At 37.1% G+C, this 26637-nt stretch overlaps 1 protein-coding gene across 14 annotated transcripts in view; it reads left to right on the top strand.

Annotated features, from left to right (window-relative positions):
- The window catches only part of POSH (Plenty of SH3s), a 235756-nt gene that overhangs the window by 151451 nt on the left and 57668 nt on the right, over positions 1–26637 (top strand). For 8 of the 14 annotated variants that reach the window (XM_067127349.1, XM_067127346.1, XM_067127343.1 and 5 more), the window contains 5 exons: positions 6419–6670; positions 9472–9639; positions 14352–14563; positions 24941–25094; positions 25380–25491. In XM_067127349.1, coding sequence (XP_066983450.1) covers positions 6419–6670; positions 9472–9639; positions 14352–14563; positions 24941–25094; positions 25380–25491 — 898 coding nt within the window. Of the gene's footprint in view, positions 1–6418; positions 6671–9471; positions 9640–14351; positions 14675–24940; positions 25095–25379; positions 25492–26637 lie in introns of all 14 variants that reach the window. The other 6 variants (XM_067127341.1, XM_067127337.1, XM_067127347.1 and 3 more) reach the window with 1 other exon arrangement.

The following is a 26637-nucleotide window of genomic DNA, read 5'->3' as shown; positions in this document are numbered from 1 at the left end:
AATAAATGAATTTCTTTTTCTTCAGTGAAAGAGAGTGGCTGACAGATTCAATCCAAATTTCAAACTGTACACAGATGTTAGAGAGTCTCTTAAGAAACCAAAAGTGGAATCAGCCCCTAAATCCACAAGAAACACCAGATATGTGAAGGCAAGATAGTGCTCAAGAAAGAACAACACAGCAGTAAAGCCATAATGTAAGACGTGGAGGTTTGACCAGCAAATGTTGGTCCAATGCCTGTAGCAGTTGTTTACTCATCATCTCTTTGGAGGGTACTGACATTGCAGCATTGACATATGTTGGTGCTGCTGCCTCTATGGAGACAAAAATAGGAAACTTAGGTAACCAGAAAACAGTGGATTTTCATTTTTATCATTTGGAAAGACATAACTGTAGTTATAGAGACATTTGTCTCTCTTGAGACAAACAGCAGTGCAACAGTGGAACCTTCTGCTGCAGTACAAAAATCGAATCATAAAGAAGACAGTGAAGAGGGTGGTTTTTGGATTATTACTAGTTAGCTTGTTTCTGTGGGTCTGGTTAGAACAGTCAGATAGCAAAGGGTCTAGACGTCATGAGGATTTCCTTTTACAGTACATTTGAGCTGTCAACTGAATATGAGGAGCTAAAGACACAGCTGTATGAGAGTTCTCCAGCAGATGTATATTTGCAAGAGACTGTATTGGTTGAGCAAACATCTTGTCCTGTAGAATATGTTTACCATAGAAATAGTATGATATGGGATTAGAAAGTCATTGTAAATGCCCTGTCTGTATCTGTCATGACATTCCAATACTCAAAACGTACTATTGCTGGCTATAGCAGTGCAAATTCAACTAAAAAGAATCTATATATGCTATATTCCTTTTATCTAAATGTAGTGTTGATTTTGATTGGAGAGCACTTGATGATTAGCACAACAGTAATCACACTTCTGTTATAATCGATACTGATGATGGGCTACCTCTTTAGAGGTCACCATTGTGTTGTACTGAAAAAGCAGATAGGTAAAAATTTTATGATGATGATTTTTCAATAGTAGGCAAGTAGACACTGCTATTGAGATAGTAAATGGGACACGACATACAGCTGGAATACACTCTATACTGAAATCCACTGGATTGTATAGATGCCCAGTTCCCTGATAGTCAGGAGAACTGAAGACAATGGCACTGAGCTACAGGGACCTCTCTAACTCATCTTCTTAGACACCAAACTGCAGTTATTTTGTTTAGACACTCAAGAGCTTGGTTTTGAAATGCAGTGAAAACAGCAAGAAGACTGTGATAGACAGATTTTTTTTTTTACTAGTTTGCTTACAGACTACTGTCTGGAGCACAGGGACAAAAGTTAGAAAATTTGCCAAAAAATTTGAACTAAATCCTCCTGTAATGTTGTGAGTAAATGATGCTCACATGACCTGTGCCAAGAGATAAAGTAACATTTTTGCATAATACTTTTCTCATGTGTCAAAAAAAAAAAAACTGTTCTCTAGATACCAACATAAAAGGAGGGAAGAATAAGAACCCCTAGGCTTTTCATTAAATGGAAATGAAAGATATACCTTATACAGAAAGGACGTTTGGGGTAGTGTGGACAACCGAGGGACGCGCCTATAACTCATCAACAACGACTCTGAATGAAAAATTGCATAGAATAAATGTTGTTCAGCATGATCAAATCTACCCTAAAAGTACCTTACCTGACCAATTTGCTTGATTTTCCCGAACTACAATTTTTTCATTGGAGTGTAAATGTTTCTAAGTACCAATTTGACATGAATGGTGTCATGCAACACCGCTCTCCTGTAGTTCATAAGATGACCGAAGTGCTGTGCTCCTCACACCCCATAGTTCCTAAGGCTGGCTGCTGGAAATTTAATTCCGTCGTCCAATCGTATCTCAGGCTGACCCAGGTCATTCCCTAGGGCTTACGGATTAAATACTTTGAACCAATCACAATGTGTTCTGTTGATATGATTCATGGGTCCAGGCCATTGAATTCTTCCACGTGACTCTCCATTGCGGCATTTAGAGGTGGAGAGTCACAACTTGATTTTTTCCTGAAAATTAACACCATGGAAGAATTCAATGCATACACAGACCCATACATTCCGGTGGTTCCCGAGTTACTATGGAACACTGGTGAATTCACGAAGTGTCTGTACCAGCAAGGACTGCTAGGGGACTTTTCTGGATTATGTAGTGCTTGCAAAGCAGGAAACCGCCATTTCGTTCAAGATGTAGTCCTCCCAGCCACTGGACACCTGGTGCACATGTGGCGCTGCGTGAACTGTTGGTGCAGAAAGAAGGTACAAGTACAGCACAGGTCCTTCTTTGAAAAGTCAAGAATGTCTCTGCAGGGAATAATTGTGCTCATGTTTTGTTTTGCCAAGAAATTGCCACAGTACGTGTTACGATCCTTTGTTGTGCCGCTATCGTCACACACGACTATTGATTGGTACAACTTCTGTGGAGACATTTGTTGTGAAATACTGCTGGCTGATGATAAGAAAATTGGTGGTCCTGGTCATATTGTTGAGAGTGACAAAAGTAAATTTGGGAAACGTAATAACCGTGGCCGTAAGGTTGATGGAGCGTGGGTGTTAGGTGGCATTGACCAACAGACGCATGAAACATTTTTTCAGGTGGTTCCGAACTGCTCCTCTGAAACTGCTCCCAGTGTTGCTGGCCAACATCTTCCAGAAACCATGATCATATCTGATTGGAAGGCATACAGCAATGTCCAGGATCATTATTTCGTGCACAGCTCTGTGAACCACAGTGTCAACTTCGTTAGTCCTGACGATCCGAGTGTACACACGAACTCTGTAGAGTCACAGTGGTGCGTTCTCAAACGGAGCGTGCTACTGAGACGCGGTATGCAGAAACCACTTTACCAGAGTTACTTTTCTACATACTGCATCCAGAAGCGATATCTGGAAGGTGTTCCGTGTCCATTTCGGGCATTTCTTGAGTTAATTAAGTGTGTCAATCCGCTCAAGAGCTGCCCGACATCTCCCGTCCCTGATTTACTTTCCCGACCGAATACAATAAGACCCGGACTGAGTGCTTCCCACTCACCTGTTCGGCAGCCAGCAGCTGCAAAGAAGCCCAGGATGGTAGGACCTATGAAGCCGATACTGTTACCTACATGCGATTTTGAGTAAGGTAAGCAGAGCATTTACCTGTCTTTTTACAATTGTTTTGTTGCTAGCTGAATTGTGATGTTTTGGAATGGAGCCTAGTATGCAGTTTGTTGTTTTCTGTAACCCCTGTGGCTAGCGCGTGCAGTGAATCATTACCTCTTGCCAGAACATACAAGCTTGCCAAGAATATTTCAAAATGCGGATAAGGCGCCAAGCGCCATTCCGCCACCCCCAAACTGAAAGCAGAAATATTAAAAAAATGACCATTACAAAATTAGTGTCCATTCTAATGTAGGCAGGGACTAGCCTAACCCACGTTTATGTAGGCTACAAGTAGTCTAGCCTAGCGGTTTCCATAGGTGCAGAGTACCGGGTCAGCCTCACGTATATAGTGTAGCGGGTCAGCCTCATGTATGTAGTATAGCGGGTCAGCATCACGTATGTAGTGTAGCAGGTCAGCCTTACGTATGTAGCGTACTGGGACAACCTTTTGTATGCAGACTAATGGGTCAGAAAATTGGGAATTCTGTACGTTACGGGCGGCGTGGAACCCGCCTGTTGCTTTCCCCCACCCAAAACCTGGTTCCTAAGAAGGTCCCCCCGTACCATTCAGTAGTTTGCCTGTTGCTTTTTCTTTTGGCACCACCGATAAAAGCAGTGTTTTTCTTACCGTTATGAAGCACAGAGGGAGCATTTTTGTTTGTTGCGTTTTCTATAGCGAATGGCATATATCAGAAATATTAAACATCTCATATTCAGAATAATCAAGAGATTATGAGGTATGCAGCAGTTACCTAGCCATATGGAATAATTACCTGTGTTTTACCATTTTTCAAACCTGCAAGAGACCCTTTTTTAGTTACTGGCCAATTGTATGTTCTTCTTGTTTATATCGATTAATAGAAAAGATGGTGATCACAACCCTTTTGGTATGATATGTAGAGCATAATATTCTATCACCGTAACAATTTGGATTACACAAATGCATTCCACAAGAGATAATTAAATATTGCTAGAATTGTATGTAAAGCATTTGCTTCTGTGCAGGGACATGTCACTTGTTTTCTTTGACATAGAGACACATCTTACAATACTTCTAGGAGGTATGGGTTTTTTAATTAAAGCATTATTGTTGATCAGATATTTTAAGGTTAAAGTTGGTAAAATATTTTATGATAAGAGATGCCAGGAAGGTGTTCCTCAGGGGAGCGTATACTTAATATTGAAATTTTTGCCGTTGTAATCATTAGTATTGCAGCTGTCATTCCTGATGACATTTCAGGTACCTTGTTGTAGATGACTTACCAATATCTTGCTTCTAGAATGGCTGTACATCCTATTGGTGATGGTTAAGTGTAAAATCCAGCATACCATCAAGTGAATTACAGAATGGGCAGATATGAATGGCTTCAAATTTTTGTTAGGTAGTACCATAGACATTCATCTCTGCCATATCTTTGCAGAACAACCTGATACAGATTTATATTTTATGGACCAAAGAGGATATTGATGTTAATAACCCCCTCAAAGTTATGATGACAAAGAATTTGTGATTATTCATTCATTTTTGCTCTTGTTTTATGTAATATGCAGGCACAGCAGTTAGTGGAATGGGTTATCAATTAATAAGTGTGCTCCAAAAATCTTAAAGTAATGGAATCATTGGTAGATCAGGAGCTGTCAAATGTGAGGAACTTTGTCTTCAAGATCCAACAGATATTGAAGTATCTTTAAGCTCCAATAGATCTTTCAAGATTGAGATTCTTATTGCTTTTTGGGCTTTCATCTTTCCATCAGAAGGGCACTCCCAGCTAGTTTGTCTCCATAATTCTGTGGGATGCAGGAAACTTCTCTTTTGGCTCAGAAAACCTTTATTGCTTTGCACAGAGTACTTTTGTTACTTTCATTCCCCATGCCACTTTTGAAGTCTCAGGGGTGACTCTACTTTTGGCCAACACATCAAGTTCAAAATGAATTTTTTAATCTATTAGAGACTGTGCGGACATAGTGTTTTGAATCCCATTGGCCTGATTTTCAGAATGAAGTAATGAAGCAAACTTTAATCTTTTTATTTCATTATTTATTGCATCTTAACTTCTTTTCCAGAAGTTAGTGCTGCTATTATGGGCTTTCATATCTAATCGTATGCTCTTCAAATTTTTCAGACAGGGCCCAAGTCCAACTCCTAAGCCTTACTGTTCCTGTTTGAGCTGCATGTTTATGTATATATGCCTAGGGGCCCCCTTATCCCCTTCGGTCCTTTTCCCCATTAGATCATCATTAGCCCGATGAACTTCTGCCAAAGTTGCTACTCATACTGTGTTAAAGTAATAGGCTTGTGATGAAACAAAAGTATATTCTTTAAAAAGAATCTTTACTGTATGAAACCCCTTACCCTTCTCCTGGCCCCTTGTTTCTGCTCCAGGTAGATGGGACCATGCATAGAATGATTCCTATAACTGCTGAACATATAAAGAACCGTCTGGATTTCATGTGTGATGCTTGAATAGTCCGTATTTAAAAATAACTTAAGAATTTTTTTTATTCAGCATAATTTAAACTAGAGTATAACTTAAGGTGTATCATTCTTGTTGAACTTGAAGTTCAAGTAACAGAAGTTCAAGTAACACAGATTAGAGGTCCCTGAGGTAGTTATGCAAGAGAAGCAACTCAGGTTTGAAGGTATTTAGGTTGTAAATGAAAATTTTACACATTGGTTGCAGTCTGTAAGATGACAACTATATTTGTTCATATACAGTACAGTATTCTGTGAATGCCTTTTAATTATTTCTCAAGGCTTTTCAGCTCCTCCCTCCTGAGTCCCTCACCTTCTGTACTCTGAGTAACAGTATACAAAACATCTTTTGAGGAAAACTAATCAAAGTTTAAAGTCCATATTTGATTGGTGTGAAGATTTCTCCAGTTCCATGGCTAGTTCAAGTCTTCAAGATCAGCTTTGAAAATTATGATTACATTTTATGGATTCCAGTTCCTGTGTTTTGCATTTAATGTCAGTATGGGTATATAGTATTATGCTTATAAGGATGCACATAAAGTTACAGTATGAAAGCAAAAATACAAAATAAAATGAGGTATAGTTGTGAAAATTCTTGATTGAAACAATATGGTCACCGATGTTCTTCATAATATTTTGTAAACCTTTATGCATTTATGAAAATTTTACATTTTTTTTATATTAATCTAAGTTTTTTACAAGATACAGACTTGATATCGTTTTCAAAATTGGTTACGATGACATTTATATGTTTCAGACACTCCTTAGAAATTGTGAGTCCTACTGAAGAAGGAACCAATCGCACCAACAGCTTGGGGCCTTCAGGACTTGGTGCTGGTGGGCCTGGACCAGGGACCACTGATGCAGAAGTGTCTCAGGAAGCATCTCCAAACGAAGATCAAACCACAAAAACTGAATCCATTGGATCTCCTAGGTTACGGTCATCCACTGTATCTTCAAACCAAGTGTCTGTATCTTCTTCAACTCCACAAGTAACAGCCACTACATTGTAAGTATATTTTTTTGTAAAGGTTAATACAGTTGCTATTCCAGACCTGTTTTTCTGTATTTAGGAAATTGGCAGTGTGGAATTTTTATTTCAAAACAAACTAGTAATTTACAGTAACCCCCATTGGTGGGCTTCATGAATCCAAGACACGTACATAATTGATTCAAGAGATTTAAAAGATACTCTAGAGGCTGGATAGCCACAACATACATTTATATGGACTGTAGGTTTTAGGAAGGTAAAACCCTCACTCTTCATTTGGGTAGCTTGTTGATAGCAGTCTCTGTATAATCTTAGCTCTAGTCAGTTTCATTATTTAGATTTATTTCTGTGTAATCATGCACACCATTATTTCTATTTTATATCTTTTTATCCTGCTCAGGCTTTCAGCAAATTAGTAAACTGTAAGCAATCAAAGACATTTCTAAGTGTAGCCTTTATCTTTGACTTTTGTCTTGCTCTGCCATGTTGGATAGTGTTTTACTAAGGAGAGATATTGTAAGTACAGTTAGTGATTGATTTCACATGAGACCATTGCCTTTTTTTTTTTTAGAGCAATATCATCATTTTCCAGCATTAGAATGTTTTCATTTACTAAGTGATCAGTACGATATATTTCCACGTATAAGATGACCTTTAAATCATGAAATTCACCCCTAAAAATTGGGGGTTGTCTAATACTACTATTCTAAAAGTCAAACCTTGAATTCTAAGTGATGTTTATTGGTAAGCTAGCCTTGGCCTTGGTGCGATAACCACCGACATACATGAAAAGATGCACATTATGAAATAAAGTGATAATAAAGGTAATAAAACCATATGTACCTTATGCATTATTAGCATATCTTCATAATAAATATCCTATTCAAGGAATAATTCCATATCAGTGAAATCAACTTTTATCTATGCGAGGGCAGCAAGCTGACAAAATGTAAATATCAAGTTATGGTTGCACTTACATCTTATGATTGGCGAGAAACTTAAGCAAAACAGTGATTTCCCTTTTAGATGACGTGTGTAGGAAAAACATATGGAATCGACTTTGTCATTTTGTTTATTGTATATACTCGTTAACGCGCTATCTCGCGCATTGTGCAACCCCCAAATTTTCACTCACAAAAAAAGATTTTATCATGTATCTCGTGTATCATGCGAGTTCCTTTTCTGAGAGACCAGATTACTATGGACTAACCTCTTTTACTCCATCTCTTTATCCCATCTTCTAGTTAAATAAGTTAAAAAATTAAAAGCAATTGTTAAAGGATTGTTAGTTACACTATACTTGTTGAGTAAATGAGTACAGCCTTAAACAACCGAACGAGAAACAACTGTTTTGCTATGAACATGGTCTAGGCCGTGGCTTTAAACAACCAAATTGGATAACAATAGCTGTTTTGCTTGCATTTCAACCATTGTACAGTAGTAAACAATTACTGTAGTTATATTACAAATGACGTTAAGTAGAATAGGACTGATACATATTTTACATTATACCCTTATACTGCAAGTTGTAGCTGAAGCTGAGAAAACAAACAATGTTCAAGCACTAATGACTATAAATTATCGTGCATTGGCAACATGGATGAAACTCCTAAACTTAACCAGTATTTTAATCAAAACTACTGGGCATGAAAGAACACATTTTACTGTTGTTTTAACGTGTATGGCAAATGGGATTAAACCTTCCCTCATGGTTATTTTTAAATGGAAATTAATTGATGCTGAAACAAAAATTCCTGGAAGATATTGTTGTCCATGTTCACAAAAACCTAAACAGTGCAAATGGCGCATGATCGCTATATTTGTATTTTATAATACAGTACAATTAGTAATATGCGAATGCATACAATATTACTGGATACAGTGAAGTAAAGCATAACTTGTTAAAAGATCCATGGAAAATATGTATATTCGTTATTTTGTATTTTATAATACATTACTAAATGTGAATGTTACATACACTAATTTAATATTTCGTGTATGATGCGACCCCCTTAAAATTAGCTTCAAAATTGGGTCTTCAAAAGTCGCATGATACGCGAGTATATACAATATTTTGAATTTCTAAGGATACAGTAAGTAAAACAGCATTTGTAATAACATCATCTGGACATAACCAGTATTTCATAAGATACCTGTTTTTGCAAATGCTAGCTGTACACAGATGGTTTTGTAATTTAGCAGTCGTCTTATACTACAGATATGAGATAAATTCATGAAAATTTGGCATAATTTTTTATCTCGTTTTATCTAACGGTCATCTTATGCATGAAAATATACGGTAATTTATTTATCAGTTTTACCTTTTAACCATTCTCATTATAGTGCTTACTAACTAGATGGCGTCAGTGCCACAAATGTAATTGAAATCTGTAATTTTCCATTTAATTTTGTTTTCTGGAGGCAATTGTAAACCTTGAAACTGTAAATCCACAGACAATGTTAATGTTAAAAGTGTTAAAAGTAATTTACAATAAATATTGGTTACATGGTTAATGGGTTGATGAGTTCATAGACTTGGTATGTTCATTGTAATGGGTGAGAAGTGTGACTCCCATTTAACTATTATGTTGCAAATGATAGGATTTCTTGAAAAAATTTGGAGATCTTATGTTTTATAAATAAAAACATTGTAATACTCAGTGTCCCACTCTTGTCCCATCCCTCCCAGTTACCATGCATCCTTGGGTCACAGATGGAAAAACTTAGTGACTGTTGTGGCATGTGAGGCATTAGAGAAAGTGATAGGCTGGTTTCAGTGAAATAATTTTTAAAATAATTTTTCTTTCTTTATTTTCTAGTTATGTGGCACTATATTCTTACCAAGGGCGAAAAGCTGATGAGCTAGAGTTAAGGAAAGGATACATCTACACTGTCACAGAAAAGTGCCAAGATGGTTGGTTCAAAGGACGATGTATCACAACAGACAGAGCAGGTGTATTCCCAGGAAATTATGTTCAGGTTGCCAAGTAAGTTTCCTGGATAGGTAATTCTGGTTTATGGCTTATTTACTGGATAGGAGTACCACTTACAGTGCCTTAGGTGTATATTGTAGATGGTACTAAATGTTCTTTGCTTTCTTTGCTGTATCCTTTAGCCCCAGCTGATTGCTGTGTGCCTTTCACATACCACTTAACAAATCCTTTGGGAAATGTGTTTATCTGGCATCCATATACAGTAAACCCCCCTTATTCGCGTTCTCACGATTCGCGGACTCACACATTCGCGGGTTTCTCTGTGGAACATATCTACCCATTATTCGCGGAAAATTCGCCCATTCGTGATATTTTTCACTGAGAAATATTCACTAATTACTGTATTGCCATATAATTTTCATGAATAAATGCACTTTTTGTGATAAAACTATTAAAATACTCAGGTATAAGCATTTTTACCATTTTTCTTGTGTTTAAACTATCAAAATGGGCAGTTCTGAGTGTTTTTAGAGGGGTTTTAAGTATTCACGGATTTTATCTATTCGGGGGGGGTGTGGGTGCGGTACGCATCCCCCGCAAATACGGGGGGTTCAATGTAAACTTACAAATACAATTTCAGAGTACTGTACAAGTAAATAATTAAAGACACAAATTTGCATGTGTAATATTGAGGATAAAATATGTAAATCTAAACTATGAAATGAAATTTACTTTTAAAAGATGAAAAAGTAGGTACAAAATTTGTTTGGCCACAGCCGCATTAATCACACATTACGTCATTTCCATGGATGAGGAAATATACAGTCATAGCTGCTCATATTAATCAAGACTGAGATGTTACTAGTGGACCTGCCCAGTGTTGTGCATGACACTTGCATTTCTCTCACTTTATAAGTGACTGCTGTCTATGTAGTTAACTTTGTTGTTCTTTCCAAGAGCCTCCATTATTTCATATGTCTGTCATTCATTGTGTTCACTCATTCAATCAGTAATACTTTTTGTAATTTGTTTTGCTTTAACGTAAGTCTGGTAAAATTTCATGGGTGGGTAGCTGTGGTCCACAGTCTGGTAATTTCCTACATTGGTTACTATATTTCTTTCCATGTTGAACTTATGTTGTTTTTACATTTATTTCATACACTAATTGTCATATTTCACTCTCATTTCAGTCAGTTTTTCATTTTTATTTTCTGTGGCGGGTGTGTTGTAAAGATTTGTTAGGCAGTTTCTTTAGTTCTTGTCACTGTGTAGTATTCATGGGTAGTTCTAGCACTGTATATAATGTAGATATTCAGATGTAAATACTTTGAGTTGTTTTTATCTTGGACACTGAACATATTTACCTTGTTCTGTGTAACTTTGTGATTTTGCTTAATTATGTACCTTTGTGATCTTTTTATTTTGCTGTGATCTTTGCGCTGTAACTCAAATTTTCACTGTATCTTTGAATGGTGTTTTTGTAAGTGATAGCTAAAGAATATTTAGGTGGCTTAGGTTCTAATGTTGTGTACTAAATGATTATACTTTACTGGTGGTGATTTCTACACCATGCCTCAGTGCACTTGTTAAGGCCTGTTGTTAAGGCCTATCTGGTTGAGCATGTAATTCATTCATGTCCTCACTATACCATGATCTTCATGTGCGTTTGTCATGGTGTGGGCAGCAGTGTTGACCTCAGCTTACTTTTAAGATATGTTGTGACTTTTCAGTGAACCAGTGGTTCTCCTTTGCCCAGTAGTAGTCATGTAAGCATCTTACCCCAAAGTCTTCTGTTGATATCTTTGAACTCTTCTTTATTTGAATTTGCATCACTATCTCCTTCTCCAGTGCCATCTGTTGAACAAATTTCTTCACACTATACTGCTTCTTGCGCCATGGTTCTTCCTTCAATGAAATCAAGGGCTCTTTTTTGCCAAGCAAAAGATGGTGATAAAAGTAAGCTCTCCTCATGTTGTTGCCACAATTGCTCATGGTTTCACTGCAGATAGAAATTATTTTCACATGCAGCACATTTGGTGGTTTTTGTGTGCCTTCATCATCTGCGTGTTTTCCACTGGGTTCATTTGGGCTTTGATTTAGATTTTGTATAGCTTACTGATGAGTGTGTTAGCTTATGTTGCTGAGCTTTCCAATTTTGAAGCCTTTCAGACTGCCAGTTGTAACTTGCTTTTTAGGTACCATGAGTCACACCCTCAGTCTTCCTAATCATGGATTTAGAGTGAAACAGTATTAGATAATCTTGATGCATCCTGAAAGACTGTATATAATAGCATATACAGATGTCTTTTTTCCCCAAAAATGTCTTGAAATATATAACAGAGACTTGTATGCAAAGCTGAGGTATCCGGTAGGTTAATGTTTACTCAGATGCCATTGATTACCATTACTTGTACCTAGCCAAACTCTATAACACTGTATTTATTCAAATATCATCATCATTATTACAGTAAAATCTGTCATAACCAGCACCCTTGGAACCAAAGGTTTGTTGGTAATTTGAATTATACCAGTTGTATGAGAGAAATCCTTCTGGAGTTCCATATTTGTATTCTGAACTGTAATTTTTTCATTCATTATCAGTAAACAATACAGACTCTCACATTTTGTTGTTAGGCAATTCCTAGCATCATGAACCGAACGTCATCCTGTGCTTGCCAACTCTGACAGTAGTATGAAGTGTGCTTAAATACATAGTACACACATTGATCCATTAGACTGCAGGCATAAACACACAGAAACTATGGACTTACTGTGCATTTGATATCCCCATTTTCCACAGAATATTATGTTTTTCTCTGTCAAAAGTAATGTTTGATTTTTTAGAATCTGGCAGTTCTCTGTATCAAACTTTTTTTCTCATAAAGAATAACCTAAGAGATAGGTAGAGACAGAGAGAGAGAAAGGCAAGCAAACACACTAATTACATAGTTTACCGTAATCCAACACAAGTGGGCATAAACGGATGGAAAAATATTTGTATGTAACACTACAATACTGTAGAGAGAGAGAGATATGTACATATACCAGTCATGTAAATAGTTTTGTTGATTTAAAGTTATTGAAAATTTTATTCAGATACACTGTACACTTTTAAATAATTTTGTATATTTGACCTACCATTTTTTTTTTTTTTTTTGCAAATACAGGGGAGTGTTATGAAATGGTTTCTTCCATACATGACATGCTTTTGTTTTCTTTTGTAAATTACATCCCAAGTCAATATCTTACTGCTTTAAATCTAACCTACCACCCTGGACTGACATTTTGGGTGTAGAAGGAATCTGTATTCTCTACAGAAGAATCTATAGACTTATCTCTATCTTCTTGACCAGGTGTTAATTCTAAAGAAGACCTAGATTCAAGACTAGCTCTCCTCTTTAATCTTTCTAAGTCTATCCTTCTCTTTTCTAATTTTGGCAATTTATCATCTTCTCTGTCTCTTCCAAAGACCAACCCTTGCAATGATCACAATGGTTGTCTGGGTTACAATTCACCCCTCAATGATCAATGCATATTTCATGTGCATCGTACTTCATTTAACCCAATTTGGTCTTACAACCCCTAACCTTACAAAATCTAACAAATTTCAATTTGGAAGATTGAGAAGAAGAGTCCATATTACCAAACACAAACCAAAATCCAGTTGATCCAATTTGTTAACCAAGAAAAACAAACCCAAATTTTGGAGCACTTGTCTGGAGAACCAGCCAGTTTCATTGACGAGAAGAATGACAATCAAAGCAGTCGCTGTCTTACCCCACCCTTGGTGCGGATTCGACAAGTGTTAAAACTGAAACAATTGTTATTGAAAACTCCCGACAGTGAGTAAGGGTAACTGTCGGGAGTTTTCATTAACAATTGTTTCAGTTTTAACACTAGTCGAATCAGCACCAAGTAGTTGCAGGTGAAGCAAATGGTGGAGGGTAAGTTTCACCTCAAAAATAGACATTAAGGTGATCGAAGGGCAGTGTTAAAAGAACTCTTAACAATAAGAGGACGTAGGCTTTGGACTATGTAGGGCTTAAGGCTTTCATTGAGCTCACTTTTACTTCTTATATAAATAGGTGATGAAAGAGAGATGATTACAGTAAAATAGGTACAACAGTGAATACAAGAAGGCCAAAAGGGTGCTTAAAAGTATTTTCCAGTGCCATGCCTGCTTTTGTAAGGTCCATATATATAGATATATATATTTAGACCCAAAAGTTAATAAGCCATAAATAATCTTACTTCCAGTATAAACTAATGTGACAAGGACTCATAAGATGCCGTATCTATAGTCATTAAAAAGGTTCCTCCTCTTTCTTTCAAGGTTTTTACTTTGTTGTGGACTTGTAATTTATGCTGTTGGTTGCCTTAACCTCCATTAGTGGGTATCCTGTTACAGAAATATGATGTACATATACTATTTTTTATCATGTGTCCATTTCGTATCTGCTTTGGATGGAGTTACCAGCCTAGTGCCTTTTTATTGTTGGAAATTCTGTACTTAAGAATGCAAACTTTGAATTTCAGTTAAATTGGAATAGATTGGTTTTATCATTAGTAATGCAAAAGTGATAATTGAAGTTCACCCCTTTTGCATTGGGAAGATTTTGATATTTTCTGCTGCAGTTAGAGCTATTTTGATTGGTGCATAGAACTAATGAGAAATTCATCTTTTGATTCCTTGTTTGTAGGGTTGTGATGATTGTAGTAATCACAATATGGTAATATAGTTTTGTTGTAAATGTCTTTTGAAACAGGCCTCAAATGATAGCTGCATATTTAGCAAGGCGCAATGCTCGGGGTTTAAGCCACAGTCGAAACAACAGTAATGGTGGAGGATCCCAAGGAAGCAGTAGCAGCAGCACAACAGGGAGCAACTCAACTTCATCAGGTGTTATGACTTTCACGCGTCCTCGACCAAATCTCTCTGGCAGGGGCACAGAAGGGAGACACACTGAAGGGTCACGCGGTGAGAATACAAGCCTCCTGGACACTCCTGTCCTACTTACGGCTCCCACTCTTTCTCCAACTCACTCATCATCACCACAGGCCGGATCTCTATCCCCAGGGGCGGCTGCTGGTGAGTCCTTATTAACATGTGATCCTGACTAACATCCTTTTTCTGTCATCCTGCATCCTAACTTTTTTCTCTCCTGATTCTCTCCTGTTTTCAAGATGTGGGAAAGCTATTTGTGTTTTAATTTTAAGTTGAGTAATTGTGGACAGTATATCAAGTACTGTAATAGGATGTTCATTGTAGATGTTAATACAATGTATGTTATGAATATAATTTTTGGTTTTATAGTTTCAATCTTTTCTTGAAATATTTATAGTTTATAGTTATGTCAAATATTATGTGTTTAATCCACTTTTGCATGATTTCAAGCTCTAATTGCCTTTTAACATAGTTTGCTGTAGTATGTGGAATATTTTCTCAATGAATTGCATGCGTGTTTGATGTCATTCTTGATAAGATTGCATTATCAGTAATCATATTCTTGTAAGTGACTTTTCTGTTAACAGCGATGACTCTAATCAAATTTAATGCTTATATTTGGTCACTTGGTAACTTGAGCAACAAAAAATTATTGTTTTGCTTTTATATATTCAAAGAGTATTTCATCTAAATTTGTACCTGTTTTGGCACTAATACGCATGATCTTCATGTCCATAGTCAACAGTTATATAAAAGTTTGTTTCTTAGGTATTATTAAGTGTTGGCTGTTTATTGTTTTCAGAGTGGGAAGGTATTTTCAGGGTGTGTCTGTCTCTTGTGTTTAGATTTTCAGCATTAGTCAGCCAGTTTTAAGAACTTGACACCCCCCAAAGCTCAAGAAAAATATCCAACTACCCTCACTGATATATTTCCCTTTTGCTCCGTTCTTGGTGCTTATATGGCCATATGCATATCCTTTGGACCTGCCAACCCTTGTCAAAAATACTGTTTCAATATTGTTGCATATTATGTACTGCATATAATCTTTTGCTTGGGAAAAGTGGAGGAAATTATTTGTTGAGCATGTTGAACTAATTTTTTTAATGGCTAGAGGTTTTAGTTATCACAGACCCATTCATCATGGAATAGCCTTTAATTATGTAGGATGCATCCACTTGCAAGAAAGAGAAACTTCCAAATTGAACAGTTCTGTCATGCATGCACAGCCAGCTCCTTGTTGTTTGGTGTACTGATTAATGCCCCTCATTCTACTGGTCACCTTCTCTGAGTTTGGACATAGTGCCTTTCTCTCTAGATTTTTATAGTGTATCATGCTGCCAGTTTGTTTCCGCAAGCAACACTTCAGGTTGTGCCATTAGTACTGGTCATGGCTATGCTGCCTGCTTGTGTCTGCAAGCATTATTGTCACACACAGTGGCTAGTGTTCTTTTCAACGACTTTTCATGCACGGCTTGCATGTGTGATGTGACTGGAATATTGTATGAGAGTTCCCTTATACAGCCAACTCACTATGAGTATTCTGCTTTTCTGTTTTGCTTTGCAATTTTTCCTCACTTTAGTGTAACTTTGATTCCATCATTATTTTTCTCAGTCTGTTCAAGTCACATCTTGTGTTTGCCCATGTCTTTGCCCCTCAAATTTTGTATGTATTTAGAGAGAAAGAGAGAGCATTGTATATGTACAGTGCCATAGTTTATTTTTTATACTTCATGTGTCACCAGATTTAGAAAACAATATTAATTTTAAAAATTACTGTAATCTTAATTATAGTATTCACATATGCATGTACAGTATAATGGAATGCTAATGTGTGTCTACTTCACTAAAGCCTTTCATATGATAACTCAGTGACATTGAATGATGATGATAATAAAAAAGGTGATGCAATACAAATATGCTGATGCAGTTCTTGCTGTACAGTTATATGCTTTCACTTGAAGACATACACATCACAATGTACATGTTTATTAACTGTATAGTGTTATAATCATCTGTTCCATAATTGGAACTAGACCATCAGTTTCTTCACCCTCTTCATCTGTATGTTCCGTATTTGGAAGAGGAGGAGGTGCTGATTTCAGAGCTGCTTTGATGGGAGGGGTGAAAAGGGAGGCCAGAATTCTGGGTTTGATGTTTAGGAAGTACTTTGTGGTGTCTGTTTCATTTTAGGAAGTACCTTGTGATTTCTGTTTCATTTCAAGAAGTACATTGTGATTTCTGTTTTACTTTTTTCCTTTTCATTTCTTCAAAAAATGTATTTATGTTCTCCTGCTATTTCCTTTACTTTCAGGGCATGTATCATTGGCAGGTCAATATAAAAATAGTCCATGAGAGCAGTGGATTGATGAAATCCCATTGTGATATCTAAATTGTTTTTGTGTGAAGCCTCCTCTTCATCTTCTTCATCTGATACAGTATCTTTTGAAGCCCTTTCGTACCCACACAGTATCTTTTGTAACCCTCTCCTACCCACCTTCTTAGCTGTAGTCACAGTTTCTTTTATCATCTCTTTGATAGACTTGGTGGTAAATGTGGTGAAATCACTGACACATTCTCTTTTCTAGCCTGAGAGCATTGTCCCAAGCCTTCTTGGCTCTTTCAGTATTTATGGCTTATGGAGGGGATGGCAGGTATATCCTCATAGAGATTCTCAGAGCAAAGATATTTTACATGATGACTGCATTTTTGAGTTTGTCAGAAGCTGGTATATTTAATCTTTTTACAGAAAAATGTAAATACAGTATTTTGAAATAATTTATTTGTATTTGATTCCTCAGTTTTATTCAAAGTTTTTTTCTACTTTTACTTTGTTATCAATATTATTGACTTCAGTATCAGTGACTTTATGTACAATGCCAGACAATTTCCAGTCGTTCACCATTTCTTATATTTAGATAATTTCCAATCATTCATCAAATTTTTTTATTCAGATAATTTCCAGTGACTCATTCATTCTTTTGTAGGATCATCTTCCATGGCTTGAAAAATTCTCTCCTTAGAGTACCAAGTGTAATGGGCCTTTAAATGTCATTACTCTCTGATCTAGAGGATGAATTAGATGACTTAGACTGTCCAGTATTGGTAGCCCTTGAAGGTCAATCCCTTACTGGTGAGGCATGTTTGGACTTCAAGAAAAAAGTACCGATGAAACCCCTCTATGAAAAGTGCTCATAGTCATGCATCCCAGAGACTTGCAGTTAGAATTAATCATTTCTGTTCAGGGCTCAGGGATTAGCAGTGTTACAATTCTGTCATAATGATTAACCCAATGCCATTAACACAAAACAGCAGTGTCATTCTATATTTTTTTGCTTAAAACATGGTGCTCAACTCTCTTTTTGGCTAATAAATGCCCTCTTTACTATCTTTTTCCAGGACAGAGAGGTTTCATCATCACTGAATACTTGCTCTGGTAAATGGTCATATGCCCATATAAGTTTCTTGATGATGATCAGGAACTCCTCTTGTTGGCAGAAGTTGCTTCTTAGTGTAATCTTTACATTTCATAGTCCAAATCTCCTCTTAAAATTATCAAACCATCTTGTGCTAGCTTTGAAGCCTCCTGAGCTAGATCCTGGGCCTTACAGATTCATGTAAGGACTTGACCTTTTCTCAAATCATTTTTGAGTCTGTTTGGATGCCATTTTATAACACCCACAGAAAAGTAACTTTCCATACGAGGGAGAAGTGTTTTGCATGTGCTGCAGTTTTTGCACCTGCCGATGTAGTTGCAGCAACAACCGCTTGGTTTGATATTTCCTTATGTATGTACTGCTTCGTCAACTTGTTGATGCAGCAACCTCAGCCTATGAGTCTGCAGTTCATAGAAAATCTAGCAATTCATTCTTTCTTGCAGGGTCTTCACTTTCTTGGGCCTCTTGGTAGCACTTTTAGCATTGCTGGGAGCTTTGTGCAATTGAGTCATGATTGAATTTATGATTTTATTGTTATGTTAGCCTAAAGTTATGAGAACTGCAAAAACAAGTGTAGATCACAGGACTTTGCGGGGAGAAATTTAGACAGCACAAAGGAACATCTCTTTGTTTAATTGATAGAAAATGAGGATATTGGCATAATTAACACTGGTGATCATACAGATTTTCCCATTTAGCTAAGAACTTGGTTCTATTACTAATTGCCAGGCTGATTTCAATTGGAAGACAGTAGATGCCCGGTATTCAGGTGACCAGGTACCCATAACTATGAAGACTAATGATGGTCCACCTCTGGAAAGTCCATTGTAGTGGTGCTCTAGTAAAATAGACTGGAAGAATTTCAGAAAGGAGATGATGCATGTGATCTGTTTGATGACATCCTATACACAGCAGCAGCAAACTCAAATCACAAAACCACTAGCTTCTTCCAAAGCCAACCAGTCCAATGGGATCATCAGATTACTATGTTGAAACACAAGGAGAGCAAAAACTTCATGCTGTGTACAACTGATTGAAGTAACCATAATTATATATAAGAACTGTAGAGCTCAACTCCAGTGAGCAGTTATGGCAGCATGGCACCAATCCTGGAAACGTTTTGTTTCTTCAGTTAGTAGCATAACTTTTGTTGAGCATTTTGCCAGTGTATCGATTAAATCAGGAACAGACATGGATATCAGTATTTAGTCATTGAAGAAAGTCTTGACTCCAAAACAAGTAAGGAAAAATGTTAAAATCTTTCAGTTACTGAAAGCAAGTTTGATGCTACCTTAGCATTGTATAATGATACAGCCTGAGGCCTAGGCAAAATTCTCTATGCCATGATAAGGCTTGTTCCAGTTTATATGAGGTATTAGAAATCAAATAAATCAGGGCAGCAACTATCCAAATGTTTGGGGGCTTGACATCATTGTAGCATTTTGAAAAGCAGGTAAAGGTAAGTTTCTAGCTGCAAGTTACTGGCCTATTGCTTTAACCTTATGTAAGCTGCCTGAAAAGATGGTCAACACAAAACTAATTTGGTTTTTAGAGAAGAAAGGTTTATTGTCACATGCACAGTGTGGTTTTTGACAAGAAGGTACCTTGTCACATGCACAGTGTGGTTTTTGATGAGAAGGTACCTTGTCACATGCACGGTGTGGTTTTCAACAAATGCACACAACAACTCCTGTGTTAATTAGCCTAGTTTCATCCATTTGGAACATGTACATGGGTGTAGCCCACTATTCATATGTAAAATTGTCAAAACTTTCCCTTGGTTGTTAAACATATCCTCACCAACTCCAGTTTGATTTAAGGTTAAAGATTCTTGGCACCGGCTGGTATCAGACTTGCCATAGACCTTTTACTGCCAATCTTCCACGCTTAGACATTGGTATAGGTTACAGAAGTTGCTAGTTTCTTTTGTGTTTAAAATACCTAGGAAAGAAAACTTTTTAAAATATTTTTTGAGGCACACCCAAAATCTCCTCAGTCATTTGGCTTTAGAGTTAAACAGCTCATAGTTTTAGTGTGCCAAGAAGTGAGATAATTCCCTTAAAGATTTCAGTTACCCTTCCATGGAAACTACTTGGAGTTTACTTTTGTAAGTACTGTATTGTATTGGTTTTGAAAAAAAAATGGATGGTGATGTAACTCATTCTTTTTTATGGAATATTGCACTGAGCATAGGATCTCTTGTTTTATCTTGACAGAAGTCTTCAATAAAACAAAAACATTCAATCTTTTGAACAGAAAATAAGAGAGGGACTTTGGAGGAAGTGGGGAGGATGGAGGGGCCATTGATGGAGATACAATCTGTAGAGGTAGAGAAGGCTGTAAGTATAATGAATGGCAAACACCAGGTCCATCAGAGGTGCGAATTGAAAAGTTTAAGGCACAGTGCCTGGTATTTTTGAGGGAAGAATGGAGACTGGAACTGTCGAGGACAGTCTGGGAGGAGAAAGTAATGTCAGATTCCTGGGAAGACGTCTTGATTGTACATGTGTTTAAACAGAAGGGAGATATTATGGAGTGTGATAATTATGGAGAAATCAAACTTACAGAGCATTTCTTGAAGGTTTTAGAATGAATACTTGATTAAAAATTACAAGCAGCTTTGCAGATTGGTGAACGGCAGTATAGGATAGAATATCAAGGGAGGTAGTGTTTTGGTGTTGAAGGATGGAAAGTGCCAAAGAAGTTGGTTAGGTTGATTGAAATGATGTGTAAAAGAACAAGGACAGCAGTAATAATATCCTCTGGCATAACAGAAATGCTTGAAGGTAGAGTTGGTTCACATCAAGGATCTGCACCTAGCTCGTTTCTTTTTGGACTGGTTAAGGATGCGTTGAGTGAAGGGATTAGAATGAAAATCTATTGGAATTTTTACATGCAGGTGATCTGTTTATTATGTTAGAGACTGAAGAAGAATTGCAAAAAATGGTAAGAGTGGGAGGAATCTATTGAATGGGATGGTATGATGGTAGATGTAGGTAAGGTTATGGTGTCCAGCAAGCAGGGAGAGGATAGGCTATTTATACAAGATAGAAGAGGCCTCGATTTAAAACAATTTCAAGTATTTAGGATCTTCTTTAAGCTGGAAGGATGTGTGAAGCTAAGATTGAAAGCTGTATAAATTACAGCATGGGAGAAATGGAGGGAGTGGCAGCGGTAGTGTGTGATAAAAGAATTCCAAATAAACTAAAAATAAATATCTTATTGTACAGTAATCAGACCATTGATTATATATTGTTCAGAAACATTGGCATTAAAAAAGAAAGAGAAACAGGTAAAACAGAAATGAGGATGCTGAGGTGGATTTTGAGAGTCCTGCTGTAGGAGAGGATAGAAAATTCAGAAATTAGAAGTACAGGAGTGGTAAGGGTTACTGATATGGTAAGAGCTGATTGAGGAGGAAGGAGTGAAGGGGGCTTGGATAGTACCTGTTGTGGGTAGAAGGTTGAGAGTGAGGCAAAGGATTAGATGGGGTAATACAGTGAAGGAGAATTTGGAGAAGGGTTTAGTAGAGAAAGATGCTTCTGATAGAAACAGTTGGAGAAACTCATTAAGGCAATCGACCCCTTAGCAGTTGGGTGGAAAAAGAAAAAGGTAGTGACATTTTATGCATTTTGTGTGGTTTCATATTCAGTCGCTGGGCCTCTGTTGGCCTCCTGTTGCCTCTTGGTTGGTAGCCAAACTGGTTCCCCTCTAGTCTCTTCATGCACTGCCATCCATGTGTCAGAAATTGCTTCCTCTTTAACATATGAAAGTTCTTTGGGCCTGTCTTCATTGGACATGTCATTTGCCCTTCTGCCCCTTGATTGTTTTAGCTTATGAATCATTGAGGTTTGTTTTTAGCGGAGAATGGTTTGTCTCGGCAATGGAGATTCTATTTTGACTTGTGCTCTTGCTTCTTTAGGGGACTTCTCTCACCCAGGACAAGGGCTCAGGATGTGAACTCCTTCTCACCCAACTTTACTTTTTTTGCCAGTCAGTGCTCACTGTCATCTCTGGCAAACATTGAGATTGGCCATGCCTCTTTGCTAGAGTTTTTCCTCATGCTGGCTATCATAACACTCAATATGACTTATCATTGGGACTGCCCATGGAGTTATGGCAATCATCTTGCTCATCATTATACTGTATTACTGTTTCAGATAGATGGCACTTTGGGAATTTTTACCTGAATTTGCTGCTTTTTGCCCCCTATGCTGGTCGGGGAGTGTCATTGGATTTCTTCCACTGCAGACCCATTGCTTTTGAGAGTGACTAATGTCTGGAAATCCTTTCATTGCAATTCTTCAAGGATAGAATTGCTCCTATAGGAACTGCTTTTGCCAGTTCCCCATCACCGTTCATTCTAGTGGACTTATGATAGTGACATCTTCCATCTTGGACTCATCAGATTCATCTTCCCTCCTGAATAATGATTTGGGATGTTTTATGATGAATGGGTTTGTGATTGCAGCTGTATTCACTATGAAACAGTATGGAGATGGCAAAATAGGATAAGGAACAATGATAAGTATATCAAGTAGTAAGGAGTTAGCGCAGTGAATGGCAAAATAGGATAAGGAACAATGACAAGTATATCAAGTAGTAAGGAGTTAGCGCAGTGAAACTGTTGCTTTGTGCACCCATATGTGTGTCACATATTTAAATGCTACTTTTTGATGAATGAGTTTATATAAGGATTTGTTTTATTGCATAAACATAGTTTTGATTTACCTTAATAGTTAGCTGAGGTTAGTGCACAAACACGTAGGTAGGAGTGGCAAATAACAAAATGCAGTAATATCTTACGTTCAACAAAATTGAACCCACTGAAAGATGTGTCCATGCATTTTTGCGAAATAGCAGGACAGTTCTTCGTCACATCATTCTTTCTGGTAAAATACCACTTGCAATTTCTAAATATTAGTGAAAAGTTATAAAAAATAATTTTGCTTGTGCTGTTATTATCACTTTGTGAAAAGGTTTTTCATGACAATTTATCACAATTTTTTTTTATAAAAGGTTCATTAAACATATAACTTTGTTTTAAATAGAAAATTTTTTTTCTCTATCTCTCTTCTCTCTCTCTCTCTGATATTACAGTAGTTATTACCCCTATGCCTAGTCTAACCCAGTAAGGACAGTTCCCCTACCCAAGCCAATTTCAAAGCATTTTGACAAAATTGATTGAAGCAAACAAAACGGTGCAAAATTTTACCCCTTCCTGGATTGAACAGAACTGAGTACCAAAAATTTTACAAAAATACCAATTCAAGATGGTCTCTACTGCCATTTGCTTGTCAACTTCTGTATAAGCTTCAGGTGCAATTGCCTTTTGCTTCGTTGGCCATCCCAGGCCTTACAAAAGTGTGCAAAGGCTTTAATGGAATTTTCAGGACCTTATGAATCAATTGTTCTTCAGTTATTGCTAGCTGGGAGTCTATGTTTTTATGTACTACAGGCAGTCCCCGGTTATCGGCCAATAATCACATATTGGCACCGATACATACCTAACAGAGGTGCCGATAACTGAAAATCAGCGATTTTCACTTATTGTCATGCTGTCAGAATGGAACCCCCGCTGATAACCGGGGACTGCCTGTATTTGTTAGAAAGACACTAATGTGCCTTATACTAGAGTTTTGAGAAGGTTTAATTCCTAAATCATTGATATCTAGGTAATTATTGCTGTTAAATAGAAATAATAATTCTCCATTTTTGGGGCATTGAAAGTGTGAACAAATTCCTTAGTTTATAGTATTTGTGAGAAATGTTGGAAATAGTTTTCTGATTCATTAGCATGTTTGAATTGATATTTCTAGTTGTAAGTGGTCTTCTGGGATTTGATGATATTGTATTGACTGTTGTAAATGAAAACAATTGATAAAAGTCAATATTTTCCCTATATGTGCAATGTTACACCAGATACCAAAATACTGTGCTGAGAGATTTTAATACAGGCAGTCCCTGGTTATCGGCGGCCTTGGTTATCGGCAATCCTCTTTAACGGCACTTGTCTAGCGACAATGATAACTGGATTTTCGGCGCCGATTTGCACTGATCTTGCTTATCGGCACTGATCTCCTGTTATTGGTGCCGATCCCTGGTTATCGGTGTCAGTAAGCAGGGATTTCAGCGCTATTAATGTCAGTTTTCAGTTATCGTCATGCTGTCTGGAACAGAACCCCACCAATAACCGGGGACTGCCTGTACTCTGGCTGAGATGATGTGAAGAGTTGTAGTAGTTCGTAAGTTCACATCTTACTGGGATCTTGAAACACAGTATAGTAGCTTCATGATCTGTTTTAAGGTAGGATTAGCAGTTACAGTTATCACTGAGTATAGTAGCTTCATGATGTTTAAGGTAGGATTAGCAGTTACAGTTGTCGTTGATTTTTCAAAAAAGACTCAAGGTAGTGTAGGTTTTTCCTTTTACATAGAGGGTTAGAAGCAAAATAAGTCAGATGTGTTGAGGGGATATGTAGGCCTCATTAATGAGGATAGGAGAAGTCATTTTTTATGAAAATATATGTATGAAACATGCCGCTCAAAAGTTCTCTGTTCATTCAAGCAATAAATATCATTGTGGTGATTCTTTGCCTTGAAGTGGCTGTATTGCAGAACTTTAAAATAAGCAGACTTTTGTTTCACCTGAATGATTCTATTTTTTTTTTCTTCTTATAAACTTCACGTTTTAGACCACATTAGACCATTAGACCACATTGCTTACTAAGAGCTTCCTTTACAATATTTTCATGTTGTTCCCCAAATACTGAATATAAACCGTAGGTTTTCCATTTAGTATAGGGCTGAAGTTTCTTCACTGTTTTCTTTTAAGATTTCAGTAGTTAAGAAGTTTTTGCTTATTTTTACGAATATAGTATAAAATATTAGTCTTCTTACATCTTTTGTTTTATCAATCACTGGAGGTAATGAAAAATATTTAAAAATAAGGAAATTCTGAATTGATTGATGACAGGTGGCTCTGGCAGCAGCAGCCCCCCTTCATCACTTCCACCTGAGTTGCCTCCAAGGTCTGTCAGCTCATCCATAGATGGTTCAGGTCACCATTCGTCCTCTCAGACTTCCTCTTGGCATGCATCTTCTCCAACTCCAGGTTTCTCAAATCACAGGTATGAAATAATCGCTTTGCGTCTGGTAGAATTGTGTTGTTTAAGTATTGAAAATTGTATTTCTTTTTCATGAAGTTTTGCATCCCATAGGTAAGCATTTCAGTAAATTCTGAACTTTGGATGACAAAAGTTTGAGTGTTGGCAGTAATCCACTGTATTTCCATACCATATTTTCACTAAAATGAAAACTATTTCCTTTGATTTTATAATTTCATAGAGATTGATTGATTGATTGATTGATTGTAGGTATTTGTGCACTTTATTTCTTTTTCCCCATTATTTTAGAACTTCAAGTGGCATAAGCAATGCAGTTTCACCACCACCTAATGTTGCACTTGGTGATGTTGGGACAATAACTACGCCAGGAAGCTCTACATTACCAAACAAACTAGACAAAGTAAGTGCTCAGTTTTTGCTTTTGTATTTTATAATTTATACTATTAACATTCATTCCTGGTAGAGAAGCTGTTTGCATGTTAAACTTTATGATATATCATTGTGTGTCAGTGCCACCTGGGCCACTTGTGTTGCAGAATATATTTTACTGTATATTTGTTTTAAAAATGTTTTGTTCATTCTTTCATGGTAAATAGTACTAAATTCTAAAGGTAACTGTTGGACTATCAAATTGTTTAACTGTATTACAGAATATATGGTACAACATTCATTATCAGTGAATGAGAGGGTAATTATTAACGTATTTTAAATTTATATTGTTTTCAGTACGCATGATGTTTGATATTTTCAGGATCAGCCTCTTTTATTGTATTTTTTTAATTTTATTTATCTAGTGGTAATTTTTTATGCAATATTAATTGGTGCTATAGTTGTCAATACGTTTCCTTACTGCCAATGGCATATGCGGTAGGAACTCTGGGCTTGTCAGTTCCTGGTAGGGCATAGGTTTAATGCAGTGTATTTAAGCCTGAATTATTGAAGGGTTTAACCCTTAAACGCTTGTTGGACGTTTTAAACGTCGTCCAAAATTGTATGTCGAATGCGAGTGGGCGTTGCAAACGTCGACTGAAAATGCTTTTTTAATATTCGCGGAAAAATAATTGTAGGCCTAGTTTGCAGAAGATTTCAAATCCGGCGCCTCGGCGGATGCTGGGAGTTCACGGATCCAGCTGTTGTTTTGTTTCTGAGCGTCACCCAGACGGCGCATGCGTAATTTCCCCATCTCGCATCAGAGAGCATCAGAGCAGCACCTTGCGGGAGCGATATTTTGACGCAGGCGTGTTTTGTTGAACTTTTGCAGTGTTAGCGTATTCGTGCTGCAACAGAACATTTGCAGAGATGTCACAAAGGCGTCAGGACCGTGAAAGGCGCATACTGCCTGTCGGAAGTGAGCATGTGAGGCGAGTTTTAGACTGAGATGCTGGAGGAGGACCCAGCGTCCAACGTGAATTTTAACATTCGGTCAACTTTGACTCGACCGAAATGATCGAAAAACGCATCCGTAAGCCATAATTATTGCATTCGAGTAACAATCAATCATTTACCTTCATTTTGCAACAAACGGAAAGTCTCTAGCACAATATTT

This window comes from Macrobrachium rosenbergii, chromosome 25, assembly GCF_040412425.1.
Source record: "Macrobrachium rosenbergii isolate ZJJX-2024 chromosome 25, ASM4041242v1, whole genome shotgun sequence".
In the NCBI taxonomy this organism is placed as follows: Eukaryota; Metazoa; Arthropoda; class Malacostraca; order Decapoda; family Palaemonidae; genus Macrobrachium; species Macrobrachium rosenbergii.
This window is presented reverse-complemented; position numbering and strand designations above follow the sequence as displayed.